Below are 25929 nucleotides of genomic sequence, written 5' to 3' on the forward strand. Positions count from 1 at the left end.
CAGCCGTCATCAGCGAGGATAGCTTGACTCCAGTGGCGTAGTGAGCACGGGTCCCACGTCTGGGAATACCCATCCCACTTAGGGCGAAAAGCGTTACAACAAACAATTGATGGACGGAATGCTGACAATGCAGACATTCTCCCCCAGTCAAGAGATCTGGGTTAAATCCATCGTTCTTTTGCCCACTACACCACCCCAGTTTAGACATGGCCATATGCAAATCAGTCTTGACCCTGTGCCTCATGGGAACAGTCCAGCCCGAACTGCCAAGCCATGTCTTCCCTGGACCGGAATCAAGCATTCTAGGACCGGTTTCTGGCTATCAGCCGTCATCAGCGAGGATAGCTTGACTCCAGTGGCGTAGTGAGCACGGGTCCCACGTCTGGGAATACCCATCCCACTTAGGGCGAAAAGCGTTACAACAAACAATTGATGGACGGAATGCTGACAATGCAGACATTCTCCCCCAGTCAAGAGATCTGGGTTAAATCCATCGTTCTTTTGCCCACTACACTAGTGATTTTTTAGGTCTCACCTACGCAGCGCGCACGCACTGCTTAGGAGAACCTTTAGCCGTCGTTCTGTTCTTTTTGGAAGCACACACTCGTACTTGTGGCGGCATCCAGCTTGCGGGAACGTGCAGCGGTGCACGACAAGCACGAGTGCAGTGCTTCCAAAAAGAGAAGGCTGCGCACGCACCACTCCCGGGCTCTCGCTCTCTCTCCACTTGCTTTCTCTCTCTCTCTTTCTCTCCGTCTCTCCCGCTCGCTCTTTCTCTCTCTCTCCCACTCTCTTGCTCTCTCTCCACCTCTCTCTCTTTCTCACTCTTGCCCTTTAACTTTCTCTCTCCCTCCTGCCCACCATGTGAAGGGGGTGTAAGCACGGAGGGGATTTAGAGGGAGAGATATTGAATTGGGCTGCAGAAATGGAAGGGTTTGAAAGAAGGATTATGGAGGTGGGATGGGAAAGAAGATGATGAGAAGAAAGGGGGTTGAAAGAAAAGAAATAAAAGGGGTCATGATACTGGAAATAGTAACCTAATGACATTGAGTCTTACAAAAACACGAAATATGGAAGGGACCGTGCACTGCTATAAGTACCAAGGGGATATCTATGGAAACGTTGTAAATATGCAAACATTATTAGTGAATATCATGAGTGTTAGCCAAAGAGTAGAGAGGTGTAACCAATATTATAAATAACATTTTGTACATACATGGAGGAATGGTATAATAATGCATGTTTTATTGTTATTTTCAGTTTCCCCTGACGAAGGGCCCCAGTGGCCCGAAATGCATTGGGTTTTAATAAACTGCTTTGATGAACTTGCACTAGCACGTATTCTTGAATAGAGGTTCGGATGGCCCATCTTGAATATGAGAAACTTTGGAAAATGCATTTCCTAGCATGCGGATTGGAATCAATTTCAAATGAATGAATGACTGGATGATCGATGGAGAAAAAGTAGCTAATTAGAGATCAATGGAATAAGAAATTAAGCAGAGGCAGTATTGGCTGTGCCATGGGTTTGGGGCGAAAAGGTCGCCCCATCAAGATGTTGCTATATAAAGACCGCCCAAAGCACGGCGGTGTGCGTGCCTCTCTGACTCACAGGAACTGCACAGGTCAAAGTTTAAGTGTATGAGTGTAGCACTTTAATATGCCAGCACGTATACAATGCATACAATAGGTACATGTGGTGTTTAATCTACGAGTGTGACTCATTTCAGAATGTTTTGTACACAATTTACATTCAACCCACCCTCTGTTGCTAGCCAGCCTGACTTTGGCCGGCGTCCTGCGATTCATTCAAGACACACCGACTGACTAGCGAGCTGTTCGGTAGTCCAGTACCTGGAATCATAAATGTCCTCTCCTTGAAGCACGTCAGCAGTATACCTATGCTCTACGAGGACTAAACAACTTCTTTGAAACAACCCCCTCCCCACCCTTGAAATTACTACACTACAAATTGAACTAATGTAACCCGGACCTGATGATGACCTAAGACTTATACAGGCCGAAACGCCGTTGACTCCTACAGTAGAACTTTTGGCGCCCCACCCAAGGATACCCCATACATTTCAAATTGTATTTTTCATGTAATTTATTGTCACGGTATCCTAAACATGTAAATCGTGGTTTTATCTCACTTGTTGCGCCCCTCACTGTCGATACCACATCATGTGTCACTTGCGCCGTCACCACACCTCACGAGCACTTGTACAAAGTATTTTGTTGGTTACATGCTATTGAATGTAACGCAGTGCTACTGATCCATGTGCTTGAACATATGAAGTTAATATGTCCAACATGCCTACTAATTGAAATATATTCTACATTTATATAAAATGTTTCCCTGGCTTCTTTTCCTTTATGGATTAAATCGCATATGAGTAACTGTGTTTTTACACATGCATTTATAATTGTCACTTGAAACGATACCCTTGAGTCATTGTTGTTTGTTACAGATTATCTCCCTGGTCTCTTAAAGGTTTATGGGCTACCGCCTGTAGTCTGTTACTGCTAGCCAGGGTTAGGCGTCTCTTTAAAACAAGCATTGGCATAGCCAATAGGTCTCGCCTTTGGGACCTTATAAGTATTTACCCATGCAACAGTTAATGTTGTTGCAGTAAGGATATTGTGCTGCATAACTAAATACTTATATGGCCCAAAGGCGAGACCTATTGGCTATGCCAATGCTTGTCTTTTTTTTCTCGAACCTCCGGTTCACCTCTTGTGCTACATGGATACCAATTTTCACAGTAGGGAGCTATAGTCTGTACATGGACGTTATTTCCCTGTGCTAAACACAAGTTTTACCTTTTTGATGTGTTATTTTCATGTTCCTATTTACACAAAAAAATTTGCCATCTGGCAACAGGATGGTAACAAATAAGGATCGCCACCACACATGTTGCTTTTACTCTTAGAGGACAAGCAGACCAAAACAAACCACAGTGAGAGCCTTAAAACATCTGTTAGTTGGGGGAGGGCAAAGCGACATCTGGAGGAAAGCCAAGTGGACAAGCTGAGACACGAGGCTAGAATATTGCGCCTAGATGTCTGAAGCTAAGTGAAAGCATAAGGGCGGTAACAATGAAAATTCAGGTCTGGCAAAGAAAGGTCAGTTAACGCCTTGAAACAAGCATCCAAGGAAAGGTGCAAGGCATTTTTAGAACAGCAATGGGCTGTCAAGAAACAAGGGTAGAAGTAGTGTGCAAGGGCTGTAGTGTGCAGCATCTCTGTCTTAACCCTGTATGCTCCAGAGTGCAAATCAAAAATATGATGTAAATATGGATGCTGGCAAAGCACCAACACGGCGACAATCCAACCAAACCATAGTTGCCAGTGTATATCTGCAGTGCAGGAAGATAAGACTTGGCACACAGCAAAATCCATATCACCTCAAAGGAGGGGTACAGATAGCTCCTTACAGTGAAATTATGAATACATTGATATAGCCCTTGAGGCGAACCGGGGGTCTAAGAAAAAAACACTAAGGGCCTCATGTAGGTAGCATACAAGTTACCACTTCTTAAATACCGAACGTTACCGAATCGGTATTTAAGAAGTGGTAACTTGTATGTAGGTAATCCTTCGGAAAATATTACCGAATCGGTAAAATTCGGTAATTACCGAATCGGTATTTACCGATTCGGTAATGAGGCATACCTTCCCATTGATGGGAAGGTATGCCTCATTACCGAATCGGTAAATACCGATTCGGTAATGGGGGGAACACTTGCAAGGGTGGCAGGGTGTCACATTGACACCCTGTTGCACCCCTGATTCGGCCATGTGTGCACATGTGGCACACATACATGCCCTAAGGGCATGTATGTCTGCCACATTGCACACTTCTAAGCGCTATCACATGCGTTTACACAACCATACATTATTTACCACCAACTATTAGTTGGTGGTAAATACCGACTCAAAACATCACCCACACACTCCCCCTACATCTCATTTTTGTATTCGGAATTTACCGAATCGGTAAAATTACCGATTCGGTAATTTTACCGATTCGGTAAATTACCGAATTCAAAAATGATCCCCTACATACCAAAAGCCAAAATACCGGTCGGTAACGGTATAATTACCGAAAATCGGCCGCTACCGACCGGTATTTGGCGACCTACATGAGGCCCTAGGGCCATATGTAGGTGGCATACACTTTACCGATTCTTAAATACCGAATCTTACCGATTCGGTATTTAAGAATCGGTAAAGTGTATGTAGGTAAAAAAATCGGTAAATGTTACCGAATCGGAGTAAATCGGTAATTACCGAATCGGTATTTACCGATTCGGTAATGAGGCATACCTTCCCATTGATTGAATCAATGGGAAGGTATGCCTCATTACCGAATCGGTAAATACCGATTCGGTAATGGGGGAAGCACATTCAAGGGTGGCAGGGTGTCACATTGACACCCTGTTGCACCCCTGATTCTTCCATGTGTGCACATGTGGCGCACATACATGCCCTAGGGGCATGTATGTCTGCCACATTGCACACTTCACAGTGCACAATAATGCATTTACACACCTATTCGTCATTTACCACCAACTATTAGTTGGTGGTAAATAACGAATCCCCACACCCACCACACAGTCCCCCTACATCTCATTACTGTATTCGGTATTTACCGAATCGGTAAAATTACCGATTCGGTAATTTTACCGATTCGGTAAATTACCGATTACAGAAATGAGCCCCCTACATGTCAACAGCCTAAATACCGGTCGGTAACGGTATAATTACCGAAAATCGGCCGTTACCGACCGGTATTGGGCTACGTACATGAGGCGCTTAGTCTTTTACGACTGGTATAGTTTGGGGCGTCAGTATACGCAGCCATCCCTTTAAAAGTTCACCAACTGACGCTGTTCAAAGGGCTGGACTATCCATCCATACAGGTCTGTCTCTGTTCTACTAGTCAGATCCTGTGACAGTGGAGCTTTTACAGCATTAGGTAAACCAGCCAGCAGCAGCATGGCCTCTCTTTCTGGAAGGAGCGCGGCCTCTCTGGCAGCCACCAAGTCTCCACATGAAGGACGTGCACCTGAAGAATCTGAGAGAGTGCAAGTGCTGCATTTCTCTTTAATTCTAAACACAAAGGTCCAACTGGTAAGCAATGTTGGGAATATCTGATTTTCCCCTTTGCTATGCTTTATCAGGAAAGACATTTGGCCCAGGATGTTTTCTGCCATGAGTGCCAGTGGTGAAACCAGCATAGCTCTTACTCCACCTCCTCCGCTGATAAGGCTGGTGCTACCCAATCCTCAGGGTACTCCAGCCGCATCGCTTTAAAGAGTTATTTGGACAAGCTAACCTCAAAGTTTAATTAATTGTTCCACCATACCAAATCCTTGTCACTTACGTTTTCTCATAAAGGGAAAAGAATTATTCTTTTGCAACTCTGAACTCTTGGGTAAAGTGAACTAATACCAATGTTTCTGAGGTGGCAGGAAGAGTTCCTCCAGGGGGCGTGCAAGAGCGACCTGCCACAGGTACGGGATCCTCAGACAGAAGCTCTTGGGGAGAGGATGTAGCCCTACGGCTAGAGCGGTCGACCTCGAAGCTGGGGAACCGGGTTCAAGTTTGGGCAATGACGCTGAACATCCTGTGATTCTGGGCAAATCACATGATCTCCCCGTGCCTTACAAAAATGAATGTGTCCTTCTGTAATAAACCTGGTGCTCATGTAAAGCGCTCTGATACCTGATGTCTCAGGTCTAGTTTGCGCTATATAAAACTCCCCCCCCCCCCCCAAAAAAAAAGAAGCTCACGTGTTTCCACCGAGGGAAATGTGTGAGACTGGCACATGGGCCTACTCGTCTCTCGTTGTTCTACTTTGGAACAGTGCAAGAAGCTTCCTGCGAGTTTTTCTTTAGTGAAAACACACTGCATGGTGGTACTGTGTCATTGGGTCTGCCCAACAGATTTCATCACATATGGTGTCACAGTAATGTGGTCTCTCGTCTCCTTGGCGGTGCAGTGAGGAGGAGATTGACACTTGGTATATTCATAGATAGTAAGGCTTGTTAATCAGAGTCCACATCCACCTCACTTAGTTCTGTGCTCTGTGCCACTAACCCACCCCACACAGACTCTAAAAGGAAATTGGTCTTCCTACCATGTATTTAGTATGCTTGGTATGTTACAAGGCACAAAGCAGGGATGACAACAAACATGCCTGTACATTCTCTGGGTACGGTTCGAACATTTAGTTGGGAACACAATGTCCTGTCTTCAGGCTGAAGATTCACCATTGTGTAGAAAGGACTCTAAAATGGACACGTGTGAAAAGCTCAGTAGTCAGTCACTAAAACCTCCACAGGTACCTGCTTAACAACTCATAGAATCGACTTCTATAAATTGTGTGCACTCCATCTTGCACTCATTTTACCCCATCACGCTCACAAGGCCTGGATATGTAAGAGCAGCACTCTGGTCACTCGTGCATGACACCGAAACTCATTTTGTGGACGACACACTTGAAATCAAACACACTGCCATGGTGTAGTGTATTACCTATCTGATGATGTGTTTTAGCATGCGAAAGTGGGAACTTCAGCACTATACAAAAGCAGTTACAACAATAACCTGCATTCTCTGCCCATGCTTTTAAAGCAAGAACTCCCTCACACTGATTTATGTGTTTATACCTTAAAGGATGCTTGCTTATATTAATTGGACACTTACTGGAGAGCCCACTTAAATTATACATGCACACACAAAAACAATTTTTAAACACGGAACAAGGGTGGGTCCATGGGCCTGAGGCCAGAATATGATTATCAAATGCAAAAAAATAGGGATATCCATTTATTAAATTCATTTTAATTTTCCTCTATAACAGAGGATGCAGTGTGACAGCTTGACTTTGCCAATGCTTTTTTAATTTGGTACCATTCTGTCAATCTGTCTACTTATTTATATGGAACTTAAGGCTATGCTCAGTATGGCATTATCTGCCGCAGTAATCACTAGCACCCATCACCCACACGCTGGAACACATGAACTGCTGAATGGCATAACTAGGATTAATCAAACATTAAAGAACTTCTCTCACCTTTACCAGTTCGTCTGCCTTTGGTTGGGGTACTTGCCAATTGTTTCCGATTGCCAGTTTTGTTCCTTGGTTCCTGGAAAAAAACAAAATATAATTAAGTTTTACAATAAAATATCAAACTGTGCAGCTTTCATATTCGAGGCAGATCAACAGCGCAGTGAGAAGTCACACCAGCAGGAAATATCCTCAAATGTGTTGTCAGGTGTCCTTGCAGGTGGCTTTCAACAAACAGATTTGACTGGCGTTTTCACCTACACACTTTCACGGTTTGCATTCTCAATTTCTGCAAATGCAAGATGGTGAACGGAAGGTGCGTTCTAGTGGTTCCAGCATCGGCAAATGAAGGTTTTAATCCTCATTTGTAGGTATTTTCAAACTCAGCAAAAAGAAATGGCGTCTCGCTTCAGTTTACTATATTAACTAGAACCCTCTTATCTGTTTGCATTTTGCATAAAAATGTATGGTACAGGCAAATATGGCTTTTTCAAATCCCTGCCAATAACAGAAACTTTCCCAACTCACTTCATCATCTTTGTCAGGCTTCAGTGGCCCAGAAGGTTTTTTTCTTGAAAATAATCTCGCGTAATTCCTAGTAAGAGGGCTTCACCGTTTTTTAGGTCTCAGCTCGAAGGCTGCGCTTGCGCAGTCTCGCTCCGAGATTTAATGTTAGGAGTGGGGCTTTAACCCGCCCTTTTTTTTTTACCTCTTCTCCATTGGCTGGCCTCTGAAATACTGGTCAGCCATTGGAGAAGAGCATTGTCTCTCCAAACAAGCCCAGTCTTTTTCGGATTCAGGGGCGTGTTTTTTACTTTCTTTCTCTCCCATGGAATGTAAACATTCCAGCCAATGGCAAGAGGAGAGAAAGAAAACACGCCCCTGAATCCGAAAACGCCGCTGCGTTTCTCCGAGGCATTTCTGCTTGACCTCGGAGAAAGGCGGTGGCCTGGTATGCATGCCCCGTGTTCGCAACTTTGACCGACGGGGAAACGGAAATGTACGATATTTTGATGAAATACAACCGAGGGGTACATTCCAGGACTTCTTCCCAATAGTTCGCAGCTCAGTAGCTGGTCCGCCTTTCCCCCTCCCACCTCCATTTCAGCCCTGAACCTGGCGCAGCGCCTCTGTCCTCCCGAGCCCAGACACTCATTGATCCGGAGAGAGTTCTGAAGCGGAATGAACCCCACGAATGCCCACCAACACCCCCTCCCCGCAGCCCCTCCGTCCACCCCTCTCAACTCTTCCCCAGCCCCTTACCTTCTCCTCCCTGCAGGCCTCCAAAGACGGTTCCCAGGGCTCACACCTTCTCAGCTCACAAAGTACAAATCCAAGTCTGTGCTGGAGAGGGAGTCCAGTCCAAGGCACACAGACACTCTCACTCAACCTGCTACAGAGCGTGGGGGCGCCGGTGTGTGCACGCGGATCACTCCAGCGGCTGTGGGGGCAGCTCCGGGCGCAGGTCTCCCCGCCGAGGGTGTAAGCAGATATCCGCGCGATGACGTTTGAGATGGAATATTCCTCTTTCTCCTGGGAAGGTTACGGAGAAGAGAGGCGCTGCTGCTGCAGAGTGTGAGGTGAGGGGTTGGGGAGGGCTAGGGGAGTCGTGAGGCCGTAGGATGGATAATCGGCTAGGCAGCAGGGCAGTGCCCTGTGGCAGTGGATGGCACTGGGGGGGGGTGGGGGGAAATAGAGCTGGGGCGGGCATCCCACAGGGGCAGGAGCCCGTCTGCGGGTGTATCTCAAGGGTTCAGTGCAATGTCTGCCCAAGTGAGGGGCGTGGGGCTGGGTGCGTGGCATCCCCTTGTCAAGCGAGGGGAGAGAGCGTGGGGCCCGGCCTTAAGCACTTTCATCGCAGGGCCCCGACACCGCAGGTCGCCCCCCTGAGCTCGGAGGTTCTTGGGGCATCGGTTCTCCCCCTGGGCCTCGGCTCGCACATATGCTGGGAGGGGTTATTACAGATCTGACGGTGGGGTGATGGGGGTTCTCCGTTCTGCAGGACTCGCTGCCAGCTCTGGGGGGCGTTCAGCCACAGGGAAGGCTGGGCCGTGAGGTCTGTTAGGGCAGCGTACCTCACCTTGAAACAAGCCTGGCAGCACAAAAGGCAGCACCGCGTGGGCAGTCTTACCAAACACTGCAGCAAGAGTCCTGTGCAACTTACCCCGTCCCCCACCCTACCCACAAGGTCACCTTCGGCTCTGGCAATGGAAAGCATTGCGCTCCAGACCATGGTCGGCATCTTCAAAGCCACTTGAGGCCGGTGGGTAAAAATTCTGAATTACAGTTATTGCTACAGGAGGAGGAAGCACACTACCGCACATACCAGCACACAATTAGCCCAGACGCACAATTGAGTACTAAAGGCTTTCTACTGGTGTGTTGTGCACTGCATTCACCAAAATGCATCTCGCCAAATTGTAACTGGCAACCTCACACAGTGTTTGGCTCCATACAGGGGGTCGGGGGAGGTTGCCCTTGTGTAGGGTGGCATAGATTTGCAGACGGCTGCAAGGCAACGGCGGGTGGGGGATGAGCAATTGGGGGGAAATCGGGTCTGGGCTGGTGGGGGGGGGGGGGCTCCTCTGCCAGGCACTTATGGAGTGACACCCGTGACCGGAGGTTTGGCGACATAGGGATGATAGCTCAATTCCTGGTTGGGTGTTGCTCCACACACGGCTTGCCCGGGATGCCACCTGGTGAGCCTTGTGACGGCGCGCACAGGGGGCGGCTCTGTCCCCTGCGTGGGGGGGGGGGGGGGGTCATACGGGGAAGCGTACACCCAGGAGTAGTGGAGGGCGAGAGTGGTGGTGCTTGCCACAGGCCCAGACTTGGGGGGGGAACAGGGGGATTGGAATAGGCACAGTGAGGTGGGCTACAAGGGGAGGCACTATGGGTTTGCTGTTGTCGGGTGGCGAAGTTAGCGATTCAATGGTGCTCACAAGTGCGGGCAGATGGCAGGGTGGGGTTTGGAGCCCATCAGGCCACAGTTAGCGTGCTACATGTGAGGGATGAAGTGCGGCAGAGGGATGAGGAGGGGCATACAGAGGGGGTTGGGGGCATCTGGGTACAAGTTTTGGAAGGGTAGGGGCGGGGTGCACCCGGGAAGGCTTGGGTCTGTAATTCATTTCCCGCACTTGGGTGCAAGGAATGGCGCTTGTGAAGAGGAAGGGGGCGGGGAGGCGGGATGCTCAGTCGGGAGTGGGCCATGCCATGGATCCAATGGGGCGTTACCTCGCATCGGGTGGATGAAAGCAATGCCGGGCACTGCAAGGGGCGTGTCTCCAGAGTTAGTGGTTGGCTCTAACAGTTTGGTAGCAGGAGTCATTGGCAGGCGCGCAACACCCATTGTACTAAAGGGCTTCAGCCCCACCCCCCACCCTCCATCGTGTATGTCAACACCGGGCTGGGAGACACACACAGCCGCAACAGAGCACTTCACAGGTCTTTAAAAGACCGTTTGCACGTTAATGAGAACTGGCTGTTTCACCTTTTCTAAGAGCCCCTGCAGCTCCACTCTGCCTATTGCTTAAAGATTCAGCCCCCCACCACCCCGAAATTATTATTATTATTATTATTCATTTAATTGTTTATTTATTTTCTTAGCCTCCCCGCCCCACGAATATTGGTTTTAAGTGCGCCTCCGGTCCTCGGCACAGGCAGACAACAGCGGCACTAATCTGGCAAGATAGTGGGGGGGGGGGGGGGGGGGGGATCAGAGCGGCCGACTTGGAGCGGGGGGATTGGTTTTGGATCTCGGTATAGATCGACATGGTGTGATCCTGGGCAGATTGGGGGAACTCATCGGAGTACCACGGGAGGGAACATTTGATCCTGGGGTGACGCAATGGGTGCTCAAGGAGGTGCTTTGAGGCCAGGGGCGGACGGGGGGAGGCGAGAGAGGCTCGGGAATTGTCCGGGTATGGCGCAGGTGCATCAGGGGTGAAGGTGCGATGAGGTCATCAGCGGCCCACGTGCAGGTACAGTGGAGCCTTGCCCACTCGGTTTGCTTATATCTTGTTCATTTTATGTAATTATGCCCTTTCCTGCTTGCTCCTCGGTCTAAACACGGTCCCTCCAGGGGCCCTTCAGATGCCCTTGTTTTAACCAACTTCCAAGACGCGTGAAAGGTAAAACGTCAGACAAAAATCCTAATGCGATGTGTTCTGTTGGTAGGGATTCTGCCAGCTTTCGTGAGAGTGCCTCGGCGATCAGTGTCTCTGCTTCTCTGCTCTTGCGCAAGGAGCGTTTCGTGGTTAGTTACCTCGTTTACCGGGCATGTGTAGTTGAACCGTCTGCTGCCCCTTTTAGGTTGTCTATTTACCCGTTCTGTTTACTGCGGAGGCTGTGTGTTTGTTGTAGGATCTGATGAACAGCAGTCATCTATTATTTAGTAGTATTTGTGTGTGTGGCTCTGTGTGTGGGTGCAAATGCAATAGGTCTAGCATTTGAGAGAGATTAAGCTATTGACATTGTAAATAACAATGCAGTTTCTTTAAATGTTTTAAAAACAAAAACAAAAATAATATCATGAGCAATGCCAATAGCTCTAACTTTAACAATGCCGAGACCATTGCATTGTAAATGCTTGTTTTCTCAGTTACGATTTTACATAATTTTCTCAAGGGGAGATTGGTTTGAAAAGAAAATGTTTCACGTTAACAGCGAAACTGACGTGTCTGGGACTCAAGGCATCTTCTGGGCGAATGTATACTGGCAGAATCTCGTATGCCCTTGCATACAATTTTTAAGTGAGATACTGGCCAAAAGCATTTTGCCAACTGCGAGTAACTCATGAAAGCAACGGATATTATCAGAGGGAAAAAAATGCATTTTCGTCCTCAACTCAATTCTAAAAACCATTTTTGCTAAAAAATTCTATTTTGTTTTTCAATATTCCACCACTCTAAATCCAACACCTACTCAAACTCAAACATCCCCTCTTCCATCTACCTGTTTATATTAACCATACGAGAAAATATATTTTATGTTTTGCTCCTGATGTGCCATTCAGCACTCTAGGTATCCAACTAAACTATGAAAATTAATCTTTCTAACCTATCAATATCAACATATCTGCCCTTAGACAGAGAGACTTGGGCAAAACTACTAGACTTCATGGTTTCTACAGTCAACTTTTGTTTTAAATGTCCCTCAGAGTACCACCTCATCACCAACACACATTTAGTCACCAAGGTTTTGGCTATTACATGGTATACTTTTGGTGGCAATTATCTCCTTGCTTTTGGGGATCATTTCTATATATTTTCTTGGTCTGCATTAATTTTGATTTTCAACTTATTGCATTAGTTGTGGAAAAACAAGGTCTGCCTTTTTAGGTCTTGCCTATGCAGCGCGCATGCACTGCATATGAGGGGACCTCTTTAAATCAATTCGTTTATTTGCCCAAAACGTGCACGCTTTGCATTGCACTCCATGGCAATGCGTGCACATTTGGCGATTCCCTTGCGGGAGCGAGCGGCGCCATCTGTTAGCAATTATTGCGGGAGCGACTGCAAGGTAGACGTGCAGTCCTGCTCTCGGCCGCACTCCCCCCACTCCTCCCACTTGTTTTCATTGCTGCTTGTTTTAATCTGTCTCTTTGTTACCATTTGTCACTGATGTCACTCCTTGCTACCTATTCGGTTGTGTTTTTTTCTTACATGGTTCATTTGTCAGACAAGCAAAGATACTTACTTCTGCCAGAAGTCAGTGGCCTCGACGTCACCTTCAACTAACCGTATTGACAATTGAATTCCTTTCAAACCTGGAGGCAAAAATACGTGTAAGTTTCAGGGCCAACCAACATTTACACACCAGCTGCAGGCTCACAGTGATGTCGTTTTAGGCTTCAGATCTTACTTTTGTTTAGGGAACCAATCTGCATTCGTTCCGATTTTTGAAGACTGTAGCGGCGGTTCTATCGCATTCAGATGCCGCCAGTTTAAATACGCTAAGGGATACAAAATGTAATCAGGAACTTTCACAATAGCGTATTTCCATGTACACCCTGTGTGACCTCTTTTGCAGTTCTTTATGCTCATTACTCACTCGCATTTGCAGTGCTGGGGCTCTAACTTCATTCCGGTTTGTTTGGAGTGAAGAGCACGTCAGCACTTCTTCCGTTTTAAGTAAACTTCCTGTCCTGTTCATGCGCCATTCGTGGTGCGGTACTGAATGGAGCATGCAGGTACTTGTAGTTGTTCTTACTTTTCCCAGCATGTCTCTGTTTTGTTAAAGTCATTGGGTACGAGTGGTATAAATGTCCTGTACAGTTTACGGCCACAAAATGGTAATTCCATGCAAATTTGGAACTACCTTTGCTTCTTGGTTTCCAAGTCTTCTTATTCAGTGCTGACATATTACGGTGTCCAAAAAATTAACTCGTGAGATTCCAGACATTTCATTCAATCCAGATATTGTGCTGTTAAACCTTAGTATGCGATAGGCCTCTTTTTGTAGCAACATCTGGCCGATATCCCCACCTCTTGGCAATGATTTTGCGACCCAGAGGACTGTCCATTTTATGTCCAATTCATTATGGTTGGCTTGAATGAAATGGCTAACCATCGGTGCATTTGTGACCTTTGTGCAGATTCTAGAACGATGTTGCACTATTCCTGTTCAAATCTCTTGGTTTGTTTTACCGATGTACAGTTTACCACAAGGGCATATAATCCCCATAACAACATTTTTGGTTTTAGTTTGAAAGCAGTTTATGTGTCCATTGGATGTTGTTGTGTTCAAATACCAATACCGTACCTGGTGCCAGGCTGGAACTTGGGGACTGTTTCACAGTGGGGACCAACAAGAAACCCACAGAGGGCTATCCACTTAAGAGCGCAGGTACGTTCCAGAAAGTTCCCTCCCGTAATGAACATAATGGAGTGCAGGATTTTGCACAACTAATCTCATGTTTGGGAGTATTCCACCGCTTCATTCCTTGACGTACCAAAAGTCTGCCATAGCCACACTAGGTGCCCTATAAGACGTCAGGATAGAGCGGACGGTCAACCCTCCTTTACCCATATTCTCTGCTGGCTTCTAATAGGGTGTGATGCCTTGACGGCTAGGGTCTCTCGAAAATGGTCGGGCTGAAACATTAAATGCTTATTGTTTTTTCCTTGTATTTACATAGCACAAACTTAATCCGTACATTGAGAGTCCAACTTTTCATCATTGAGCGAGTAACTTGCATCCTCCTTAGTGGGGAGCACCAGCCCGGCTCCCGCTTTGAAAGGGTCACGGGTCGGAGGAAACCCATATTTTATGCAAAGTTTCTTATTTGCCAACCATTGTCCACTTACAAAAATCAGCGCCGAGTATGCATGCTTGTCTGCGCGGACACGTTTTTATCTTTTCAAACCTAACCCTTCAATGTGGGGAAATATATCTTTCTGAATATCCCACAACCCCTCTTATGTGGTGTTGAAGGGGGTGATTCACTGACCCCTCGCTTCTTGGTGTGAACTTAGGCAAGCTACATTTCCTTCTAACCTGTATGTAAGGGGCTACCACTAAAGACAGACTGTTGTTTACATACTCTATGATTCCCAGTCTGGAGGAACTGGACATGGTTTTAGCGCGTGTGGTTCTGCACATAGTTAAACTGCTGCAGGGGTATGGCCTCGGACAGGAACACAGCCCGGTCCCCGATGGCTTCAGTGACGCCACACAGGGGACCAGACAATGGTTCGCCCACCAGAACCGTGCTAAGACTTAACCAGGATTCAGAGTAAAAAGAGGAAAATGGACCCGAGTGAACAAAACTCCTAATTGTCATATTTTGGTGCATGGAAACCAGTTGATATCAAAGATGTGAGTCCCCTAATATCACCACTCCAGTATTCAGCAAACTCCTAGTAAGTGTCAAAGTGATAGGTAAACAGGGCTCAAAAAAAAAAAAAACAAGCATTGGCATAGTCAATAGGTCTCGCTTTTGGGACCTTATAAGTATTTAGTTATGCAGCACAATATCCTTGGTGCAACAACATCAACTGTTGCATGGCTAAGCACTTATAAGGTCCCAAAGGCGAGACTTATTGGCAATGCCAATGCTTGTATGTAATTGTTTTTGCCAACTGCACCACCCGACAATGTAACAATTAGAATTTTGATGTATTATCTGTGCTTCTTGCACTCCCCATTGTTTTAGTTTTTTCCCATTTAAAATCGCCTTCAAAAAGAGACTGTGGAGAAAAAAACGCTCCAAATTTTACCCCTGCAGTCTGTTCTTGGGTGATTCAAAGGGAATCAGATGATAGCCACTTATTGACTACAAATTCCTCAGTTTACTTTAACTAGGAGTATGAAAAAGTTACTTACTTGTACCTACAGTTCTTCCACACTTGTTATGTTAAAGCAATTTATTGAACGCTCTATTACCCGGAGGTGTCTTGGTGCTAACTCTGCTCAAGAACAAGCATTTGCAATGCAATCGGTCTCGCCTTTGGGACCTTATATGTATTTAGCTATGCAGCACATTACCCTGGGTGCTGAAACATCTACTGTTCTTTAACACAGATTGAAAGTAAGCACCAAACAGCGTGACACGCCAGGTATGGGAACACATGGAGAGAAATATTGCCTTTCACCGGGAAATGGTATAGTCCAAAGCTCTGTTTTTAACATAAAATCAGGGCTTTCGTGGCCATATCACTGAAAATACAAGATTTGAAAAAAAAATGATTGTCTACGGGGGCCCGTGGAAGACAATTTCTATGGACTAGAATCTAGAGAATGCTAAAGTGATTCTGGTATTTTACTGACCTCTACTGGTCGTTTTCGATCAAGACAGGTGAATAGAGGCAGTTGAACAAAAAAAAAAGTCTATAAGCGGAAACAGACAAGTCCTAGGGCTGATCTCCAGAGCCCACAAAAGTACATGCACATATAAGTATATACTAAATTATATACAAGAGGTCTTGAATGCTCGACCTAAAAAGGTCATCTCCGGGTTACATAAAGTGCTTTGCACAGACACTCTCTGCTACTCTGACTCAAAACTGGTACTAGACAAAACACAGATCTCACCAGCAAATATGTTAACCTCCAGAGAATCTTACCATTATTTATATTCCCTGAGATTTAATTGGCACACAAAGATCTCTGCAGTAGCTGCCTGAACCCCATAAGATATTTTAAAATGCAGACTTGGCAACAAATTAAGCAGAACAGATTTACTGCCTCGTTTCCCCGTGTTGCCAATTTCTTTGTGGAGAGTGTACAAAACATTTTTTATGAGTCGAGGCCCAGATTTTGCTTCCAAGTTGTGCCAATTTTTTGGAACAACCCCAACTCAAAATTTCATTTATTAAATATGGTAATGCACTCTTGATAGATTTTCTAAACATGTGTGTGGTCTTAAGATCTGATGTCACTTCTTGTGAGGTCATGGGTTGTGATGGCCAGGGCCGGCCCAAGCCTGGGGCACCAATATTCCGAGGAGTGCAGCAGAGAGCTGCCTGACTTAATGTATTTCAAACAGCAGCTCGTCCATCCCACTTGGTCTCAATAGGGTCCCGCTAAAGACTTTGTAATTAGCCCTGAATTTATCTCAGCGTAATTGTTAGCACCCCTTCAACCCCATGCCCTCCTCCATTCTTCCTCACACTTTCTGCCGTCACACTGCAACAACCCCCCCTACCCTGCCCTCAAAACAAACACATTTTCTCTACACCCAGGGCGCTGTCCCAGTCAATCTGATTTAGGGTCGTCTCTGGTGATGCCACTTCCTGTGATGCCATGTACGATGTCATGCACGGTAATGTCACAAACCATGATGTCACTTGCGTACTACCTAAATTGGTTAGTTCCCCACTTCTGTTTTTTTTTTAGGACCTGTGCCCGTGGTAGCAGTATGGGAATCTACAAAAGTGGAAATAGGACGAGGTGAGGGGTAGAAGGATAAATTGAATTAGGTGCAAATAAGTATACCTTTGTGTATTGTTAAAAAAAAAAAAGTAGAGCCTTTCTAGTCGTTTGGCTGCATTCACTTACTTTCTCGTTACGTGTGAAGGAGGCCAGTGGTTGGGGCGCCCAGACTTTGGAAGGATGACAGAAGACTGTCACATGGCAGTTCATAGCTTTGCAGTTAGGCCTTATAATGAAGAGGCCTAGTAGGTTCTGCTGGTAGTTAACAAAATGTTAAAATAGCCCAGACTGCCTGCCATCACTTCTGAGCCAGAAAGCAATGTTTTAGAAGTGGTCCCGGAGTACAATCTGTCATTCTGTAGAAATGCGTCTGGTAAAATATATGGGTCTCGAAAGGCAAGCTGGTTTGGACATAGTTTTATGAAGCAGAAAAGGACTTATCACAAAATAGGCAACACAAACAACATATAAACTGCTCAGAGAATAAGTTTAAATGGGGCCTGGGAAGAACGGGATACCATGTGCAGGACACAGGGTAGGATGCAGAGCTTCTACAGAGTGGGTGAACAGCAGCTAGTGAGGGGGGGGGGTGAAGGGACTGATACACAAAATGACCACGGACCGAAGCCGCAAAAAGACAGTTGCTGTGGACCAAGAAGAAGTGCTCTGTCACGGCTCTGCGGAGTGACACCAGCACAGCCACCGCCAGCCGGAATTGACACAAAAGAAACGTGGCTGAAGGCCCGCGAGTGCAGGGAGCTCCAGAACCTGGCCAAGAAGCACACTCACCCGGTAAAGAAAGACGCAGACCTGCAGAACCCGAGGCGGGACCTAGTAATAGAGGGCAGCAGCTGTCGGCTCACACACAGCAAACCCCGGACTCAGCAACATAGAACACAGCCTACAGCAAGCCCTGAAAACAAGGTGCTGCTGCCCCATTTCACCAAGAGGCGCCATATCCGCTGCGTAGCCAATCCCACTGAGCAGTCAACCAGGCCCACTTTCGAACAAGAAATTTGCAATGTATGACACGCACGACGCGCAGACGTAGTTGTCAGTGTCAACAAAAAACAAGCATTGGATTGCAATGCAACAGGACTCGCATTTACGCGAGACCTATTGCATTGGAAAGAGGAGTGCGGGGGCGAGACGGCACGAATGTCAGTGGGGGGCGGCGGTGGGGCCCGAGAAGTCACGGACTGCGGGAGGGGGCGGGGGGGTTGGGAGACTGGGAAGAAAATAGTGTTAGGAGTAAAGGGGCCAGTAGCCATGGAAGGATACTAATGACGACATGGCTGTCATGAGGAGGGACTAACAAACGTCGGCGTTGGCATCCCATGTGGCCATGCTGAACATGGTGGACTATGACATAAGAGGTGATCTGTCATCAATTCCTTTACATCGCCATTACATGGTAATTCGCGGGCATGTTTTGAAATGGACACTTGGTCAATCGCTGGGTATACCTGTTAAACTTACTTCTGGCAATATTTGGCGTAAGCCCTGTACGGTCTGACATACTAGCCAAAAATGCTGTTGTACCATACCATGTACTTATTCATTTGCTTGTTACTGAGTATGCTGTTTATTGAAAAATGGAAAAAAAATGTCAATAAAGATATTAAAAAAAATTAAAAAAAATGAGGAGGGACTAACAAGCCTAAAACCAATTGTAAGGCAGCATTTAGGACCTTAGCCAATGAAAAAGATGGGCGGAGAGTGGGCAGAGCTTCCACAAAGCTCCCACGCTATACTGTATACTGCATGCCTCGTAAAGCGAGCAGAGCATGCGCTGCAACGCTAGGCTCGACCTAAAAAAGGATCATACCACTAGTTTATAAAAAGCCATGTTTTCAGCTCCTTTCTGAATGATATTATGGTGGGCAAGGCCTTAATATGAGAAGGAAGAAGATTCCACATCATGATGGTATATGTTGTAAGATTTCTTCCTCCCCAGTTCATCCTCTTGAACCAGGGGACCACTTTTTTTGGGCCCAGAAGGTCACATCTTTCTGCTAGGTTCATTCCATTTAAAGGTCTACTTTAAGGGCTGATATCATGCAGCGGTACGGTTCCTAACTGCCAACCAATGTAGCTTGTGGATTGCACGGAAAACTGATTTAAATTAGAAAATTCCCAAAAGCAGCCTAGCTGCAGCATTTTGCAAGGTTTGTAATTTATTAAGATATCATTCCTGTATATTTAAATACAAACCATTGGAATAGTCGAGTTTGGTAAGACTTAAGCAGTTATTACGGTTCTTTGTCTATCTAATGGGATATAGAGGGGAATATTTTAATCATCCTTAAGGTGCAAAACGATGATGAAATTACTGAATTGACCTGGTATTCAAAATTCAGCTTGTAATAAATACGAACTACTATATTCTTTGCCTTTCTCACTGGTATGGGAAGTGATTCCAATTCCTCCTGCCACAAGGATGGGGACCACACAGAAGTAGTGTTACCAAAAAGCATCACCTCTGTTTTTTTCCAGAATTCAACTTTAGGCAGTTTTTGCTCATCCATTCGCTGATAGCTAACATGCATACATGAAACCTTATGACAAAGTTATTTTTGTTGTTATATACTGACACCACAATTTGTGTGTCATCGGCATTGGAGGTAAGGGTGAAACCAAAGGATTTATTCAAAATTGCTAAAGCTGTAAGATATATGTTAAACAATATTGGACTAAGCGAGGATCCTTGTGGGACCCTACATGGCAGAAAGAAAGGTTTGGAGAAAAAATAATCAAAAGCCGCAGTTTGCTCTCTCCCAGCAAGAAAAGAGCTCAAAAGGGAAAGTGTCTTCCCTTTAACTCTATGTCCCTTAAACGGTCAACCACTGGTATCTTTCTTAGATTCACATGTCTCAGTCACTTCCTGTCGTCATGCTGGAAACCATAAGTAGTGAACATTAACAAAGCAGTATCCCAATGCAGCAACAAACATTAAAAATAACAATAGACTAACAGTAGCCCATCCACCACATATTACCCGAAGTTCAGCCCAGGTGGAGATGTTCACAGCTCTAACTCTCCTCATAGGAACCACATGCCAGATTGTCATAACTCGTGTCATGGAGTCATTATGAGCTTCATGAATGGAGAGTGGGCTGGGAGCATGTGAATCCATGAAAGATACCAATGCTGGATGGCTGTAGTTAAAGGTAAGTAATTTTTCAGCTCCAGCATTAAATATTTCATGAAGTTGCATGTTTGAATTAAGCAAAGCAGAACATTAAATCAGGCATAATCCTAAACTTACTAAAATTGTTTTTTTAACACCACCTGTTCAACTGCTGTCTTCAATATTGTTTGGACATCCAAGCAACAGTGCTTCATAAACATGTGTAGATGCCCACTTTGCAGCTTTACCTATCTATGGCTGTAAGTGGCACAGCAGCAAAGAGCACTGTATTGGCCACCATGGTTCTTGTTGAGTGAGCTCCTGCTTTTTGAAGCAGAGGTCTACGAGCCGTAGAATGTCAGGCGGTGATGCTCGAAGAAATCTAGAATAGGATGTCTTGTTTTGAAATCGAGATACCTTTACTTTGTTAAAGAAAAATATACTAAAAATTGGTCTGATTTATGGAACTTACTTGGAACTTAAAACTTCATGTAACATCTTATATATGCAATGCCCACTGCCCTGGCATGGAAGGCTGAGTGAAAAAAGTTGGAATGACAAAGGAATGTTTGGACTAAAACATGGAATGATGTTAATGTGACCATGTCTTTCAAGAACTTTATAAAATGGCAGCTTTAATGAAAAACATTAATTTCTCCTACTCGAGAAAAGAAAGCAATCTTCCAAGAGAGCATTTAAAAAAAAGACTTGCATATAGGTGTGAAACAATTTCTAGTAAGAATCCCAGAAACAGCGTTCTGCAGTGATCAGGCAGGAGAATATTTGGTTTTTAAGGCAAAAGTGCAAATACTAGGTTCATACATTTCTTTGTTATTTATGAAGAAAAAGCAGATGAATTAGATAATGATTTTAAGAATCTGGCTTTAGCTGCTAGATGAGCTCTAACAGACAAGTAAGAACGTTTTGATTCAGCTAACTGGAGTGGTGGTGCAAGAAAGCATCAGGACTCGTGGCACAGATTCAAATTGTGGATGTCTACTCACATGCAGATTTACTTTGCACTCGCTAGAGTAGGCTTTATTAATAGAATAAAGCTTCATTGCCTGCAGTATCCTCAGAAAATCCATAGGTGTATTTAATGACCCAATGGGCTACATACCCTTGGGGTCACAACACCCCCTTTATGACCACTTCTTGTCAGGAGTGGGCATAACCCTGTCCCAGAGTTCCAAGTCCCATCAAAAAGAAGATGGTGAAATCTTTCTTTTGTGGGGTACATCAGACAGCCCACCTTAGGGGTGTGACTGGCTTGATAGTGCACCACGCCTCTCTGCATAGCTATTTTCCCGCCTGTCTTGGTGCGACAGGGACCTCAGGACAGGGGGTGGCATCTCCCAGTTCTAGGGGAAGCCAGGGTTGTATATCAAAAGCGGCAGTGGCTTTGAAGTCCCGGTCCTTGGTATGCAGATTCACTAACGATCTTGTTGGAGGAGGTGTGTATATCTTCCTCCAGAGCAGGCATGTTTTCTGACCTCAGAGAGTGTGGACTCTCACCTGCAGGGGGTCAGAAACATGTCTGTGGTGGCAGGCTGGACAATACTAGTCAGCCAACAAACTAAGACGCAGGTAGGTTTTCAGGGGGCACCTCTAAGGCGCATGTTTTAATACATTCACTACTGCCATCAGTATGGATTTGTTAAGACAAAGTGATTGATACCAAACACCATAGGTTTCAGTGAAGCCATCATATAGCTGGGGAACTGACCACTGCCCAGTACATATACTTAAGGTGGCTTCGTTGTTCACTTGTACTATCTAGCAAGTGAACTAGACAGCACAGGGGCATAACTGCTCATGCAGATATGTCCTCAAATGTAATATAATGCACCCTCCCTTATGGCTATAAGAACGCTGCAGGGGTGACTTACATATATTGCATGCTGTGTCTGTGGGCACTTTTGGAGCTATGAGGACCAAAAAAAAAAAAGAACCGCTGGCAACTTTGGCTCACACACCTACAGGTTTGCCTATTGAATCCAAACAACAACATTCCTTGTCAGTTGTTGCAGTACGAGGAGCCAAAGATTTCTGAGTGACATTGTGTTGCAACACAGATCACTGGATTCATTTTAGTCTGATTAAACATACAAGCTGAGAGTTATCAGGGGCCTGGTATTTTATTCAGAAACAGTGCCACATATGCAGTAAGTATACCTGGGTGTTTCATACAGTATATGCCTTCCTCTCAAATACAGTCAAATATGGGGATAGCCATGATAAAACTTCTGGCCTTATCTTTAAAGTTAAAGAGGATGTTAGTCTCCACCTTTGTTTGGTATATTAAAATGTTTGGGCCACTCCATCGACGAGACTGTGTAATTTTACGATGTCTTCAGGTGGTGAGTCATGTAGGATAAGTTTTGAGTATCAACCGCAGAAGGGGCATATGTGTCCTACTCAGACATCTGATCATCTGAAAATGGAGGGAAATCCCCTTCGTCAGCATTTGGAGGAGGAAGACAACAATTTTTTCATCAACAGTGTTGTCCTCCAAATAATGTGCACATTTTTAACTAGTGGTTTTTCCACTGAAGAAGATTTGTGAAACATCTTCTGGATGGCCATAGAAGAGCCATTGTTTTTTCAGATGTTTTCCATAGCAAGTCTAATACTTGCTTACAGAATAAAATGGAGCTTCAGAAGCAAATTATGATGGCTTCACAGGTCCCCTGAAGTTATCAGGATCAAACGTCTTAGATTAAACACTTTACAGACTCACTACCAAGTGAAGATATCAAAATAAGTTACTTATCTGGAACTGTAGTTCATTATTGGCATCTTTAATAGATGCACATGCTTGAATCATTCCTCATCATCAAAGTGGGAGTCCCAAGATATAACAACTATTCAGCATAGCCTAGAGTACATCAACTTTAGTAGCCTATTCACATCATAAAAAAAAAAAAAAGTCAAGCTAATCAGCTGCAGCAACCTGTAGAACACTACCCTCAGAGGCCATCATCCTTCTGATTTTCTAGCACTAGTGTGAATGGACCGTATGTTATAAATTAAGGTGAGTCTCTAAGGGAAAGAGGGTGGGTCACATGTGAATCTATGAAAGATGGCAATACTGGAGACCTACAAATACAGGTAAGTAACTTATTTCTTCTCCAGTATTGAATCTTTTATAGATTCACATGCTTAAATCAGAATAGTTAGCAGTTAAACATCATAATATATAAATTAATAAATCATAGTGGGAGGTGGGATAGCAAAAGAAAAGAAGCTCATCATACTGGATTAAATTATGTAAAATAGCCTGTCCGACTGCTGCTTCTTTCTGCATAAACTCGTCTCTATTTTAACATATTGCTACTCAGCAGCAAACAAAGCTGTGAAAGTAGAAATACTCCTTGTGTGGAATGGGCTCATAGTTTATTGTGAAAAGGTCTTCCATTTCTATGACAGAATTGTATGACCATAGCAATCCAGCGTGCTATGCTATGTTTTGAAAGAGGGAAACTCTTTCGAGAGGTAGCATATGCCTCAGTAGTTGGTCTGATATTTTAAGTTGTTTGACTCTATGTAAAATTCCAAGCATCTTTTAACATCCAGAGTATACACTGCCTTTTCTGCTGCACCCTCGGGGTTTGGAAAGAATGTTGGCTTATTTAAATGAAATTCTGGTGAAACTTTGAGAATAGATCGAGCATTTGTTCTCAAAATCACTCAATTACTCCTTGACTGCATGAATCGCTTTTTAATGGTGAAAGCTTGTATCTCACTTAATCTCCTTGCTGAAGTCAAGGCTAACTATAGCCCTTTTAGAAACTCCTTGATGATTTTGTTGGACCATAAAGATGGTGTACCAAAAAATGTTCTGAAGCAAGATATTGCAGCAAAGTGCACATTAATAAAACTATGAGCAACACCTGTTCTAGCTCAATGTAACAGGTAAGATAATAGCTTTTCCAGTTATAGGATGAATCTTGGATTCCTGACATCATAAACAGAAACGCTTCCATTTGAAGTGGTAAGCTTGGTTTGCGATTTCCGCTCGGACTAGAATTTCTCTACAATTTTCTGAAATGTTAAAAAGTGCAAATTAATTGTGTTCAGGAGCCAAGTTGATAAGTGCAAAGATTTTGGATGAAGTACTTGACTGTTGTTCATCGTCAGTAGCTGGGGAATCGGTCATAGTTGGATGTGATGCTTCTCTGAGAGAAGGAGTGGATCGGTGAACCAATGTTGTCTGGGTTATTTTGGAGTTATTAAAATTAGTCAACAGGGTTCTACCTTCATCATGTTGAGAAGTTTTGGCACCAAATGTATTGGGGTGGAGGCAAATGTCCTAGACCATGCCATCGAAAACAAATTCCCCCACGACCACGGTTGTGGATGCTAGCTTGCATAGAACTGGCATTTTCAATTCTACGGAGTTGCAAAAAGGTCTAAATTCGTTTTTCCTCACTGAGCAAATATGCAGCCCATAACCTCTTGGTTGAGCTTCCATTTGTGAAAGTTTTTCATTCTTCATAATGAATCTGCCAAAACATTTTGGATTTCAGGTGCAGTGACCATTCCCATATTTTCTGGGCTTTCTGAGACAATGCTTGAGATCTTGTGCCACCTTGTTTTCTTATGTAATGCATTGAGGTAGTATTTCCTGTGCATATGAGCACCGATGAGCCTTTTACTCTTGGACGAAATGCCTGTAGACTTAAAGGAACCGCTTTGAGTTCCAAGAGGTTAATGTGAAGTCCTAGATGGTGTGGAGCCCACTTCTTGCTGATTTCCAGGTCTTGTTGATGAGTTCCCCATCTTTCTAGGAAGTATCTGTCGGTTTACAAAATTTGGGATCTGAGGCAACAAAGTCAAACCTGTCGAAAGATTCACCTCTTGAATCCACCAAGGAAGAACTACTTTCATCTTAAGAGTGATTTAAATCTAATCTTGAAAGAGCTTGGAATTTGTACCCATTGCTTTTTCAATTGCTCCTGAAGGTGTCTCATTCGAATACGACAAAATGTACTTGCTAGATATATTAGCTAGGCGCACCTTTTTTCACTTGGATATGCTTTGTCCCCTATAGTGTCTAGGGCTGCACCCAAGAACGTTATGTTTCTCAATGGTCACAGGTCAGATTTCTGTGGGTTGACAGTCACATCCAATTTGTTGAAAAGATTTATACAATCCTTGGTTGCTTTCTTTGCTGCCTGGTGAATAGGTGGTTTCAGTAACCAGTCATCTAGGTATGGAAAGACTTGGTAGCCTCTTTGTCTTAAGAATGAAAGCTAAGTTAGATGTTCGAACTAATGACTTCCAGCCACTTTGAATCTTAGGAGTTTGCTGTGCTTTGGGTGATTGGAATATGAAAATATGTCATAAACTCCATGACTGAGGAGCTGAAGGATATCCTGAATTTTTTGTTTCCACAAATGATTGTTTTGCTTTTGTAGATCCAAACTGGGCCTCCATTCCCCGTTTTTTTCCCCTCATCAAGAAGAAACAGGACTAGAAACCCATTCCATTTTGGTAGTGGGGAACTTTTTATATGGCTCCTTTGCTGAGCGCAATTATGATCTTTAAGAGGTGGAGAGGAGCTTGGGATTTCTTTTGAGATGGAGTACGAGGAGATATTTGGATCAATTCCAATAGATGACCGTAGGCAATTAGGGGCATCGGTCTGTTGTTCTTGATCTCCATTCTATTATATAATCTGATATTCGACCCCCAAGTGGTGTAGAGGTAAATTGAAATGCAGTTGGTGCCTTCTGTCACTGTCTTTTTCCAGATTCTTTGTGACACTCCTCTGAATGAAAACTCCCTTCTACCTCTTGCCCCACGAAAGAGCAATCACTTCTGTTTTTAAAATAACGAAGGATCT

The 25929-nt window shown here is 44.7% G+C and overlaps 1 protein-coding gene across 2 annotated transcripts in view; it reads right to left on the reverse strand.

Moving 5' to 3' along the window:
- Positions 1-25929, reverse strand: part of CCDC61 (coiled-coil domain containing 61) — a 538795-nt gene that overhangs the window by 21432 nt on the left and 491434 nt on the right. For both annotated transcript variants that reach the window (XM_085625716.1, XM_085625715.1), the window contains exon 13: positions 7085-7157. In XM_085625716.1, the coding sequence (XP_085481842.1) occupies positions 7085-7157 (73 nt within the window). The remainder of the gene's footprint in view (positions 1-7084; positions 7158-25929) is intronic.

This window comes from Triturus cristatus, chromosome 9 (genome assembly GCF_964204655.1).
Source record: "Triturus cristatus chromosome 9, aTriCri1.1, whole genome shotgun sequence".
In the NCBI taxonomy this organism is placed as follows: domain Eukaryota; kingdom Metazoa; phylum Chordata; class Amphibia; order Caudata; family Salamandridae; genus Triturus; species Triturus cristatus.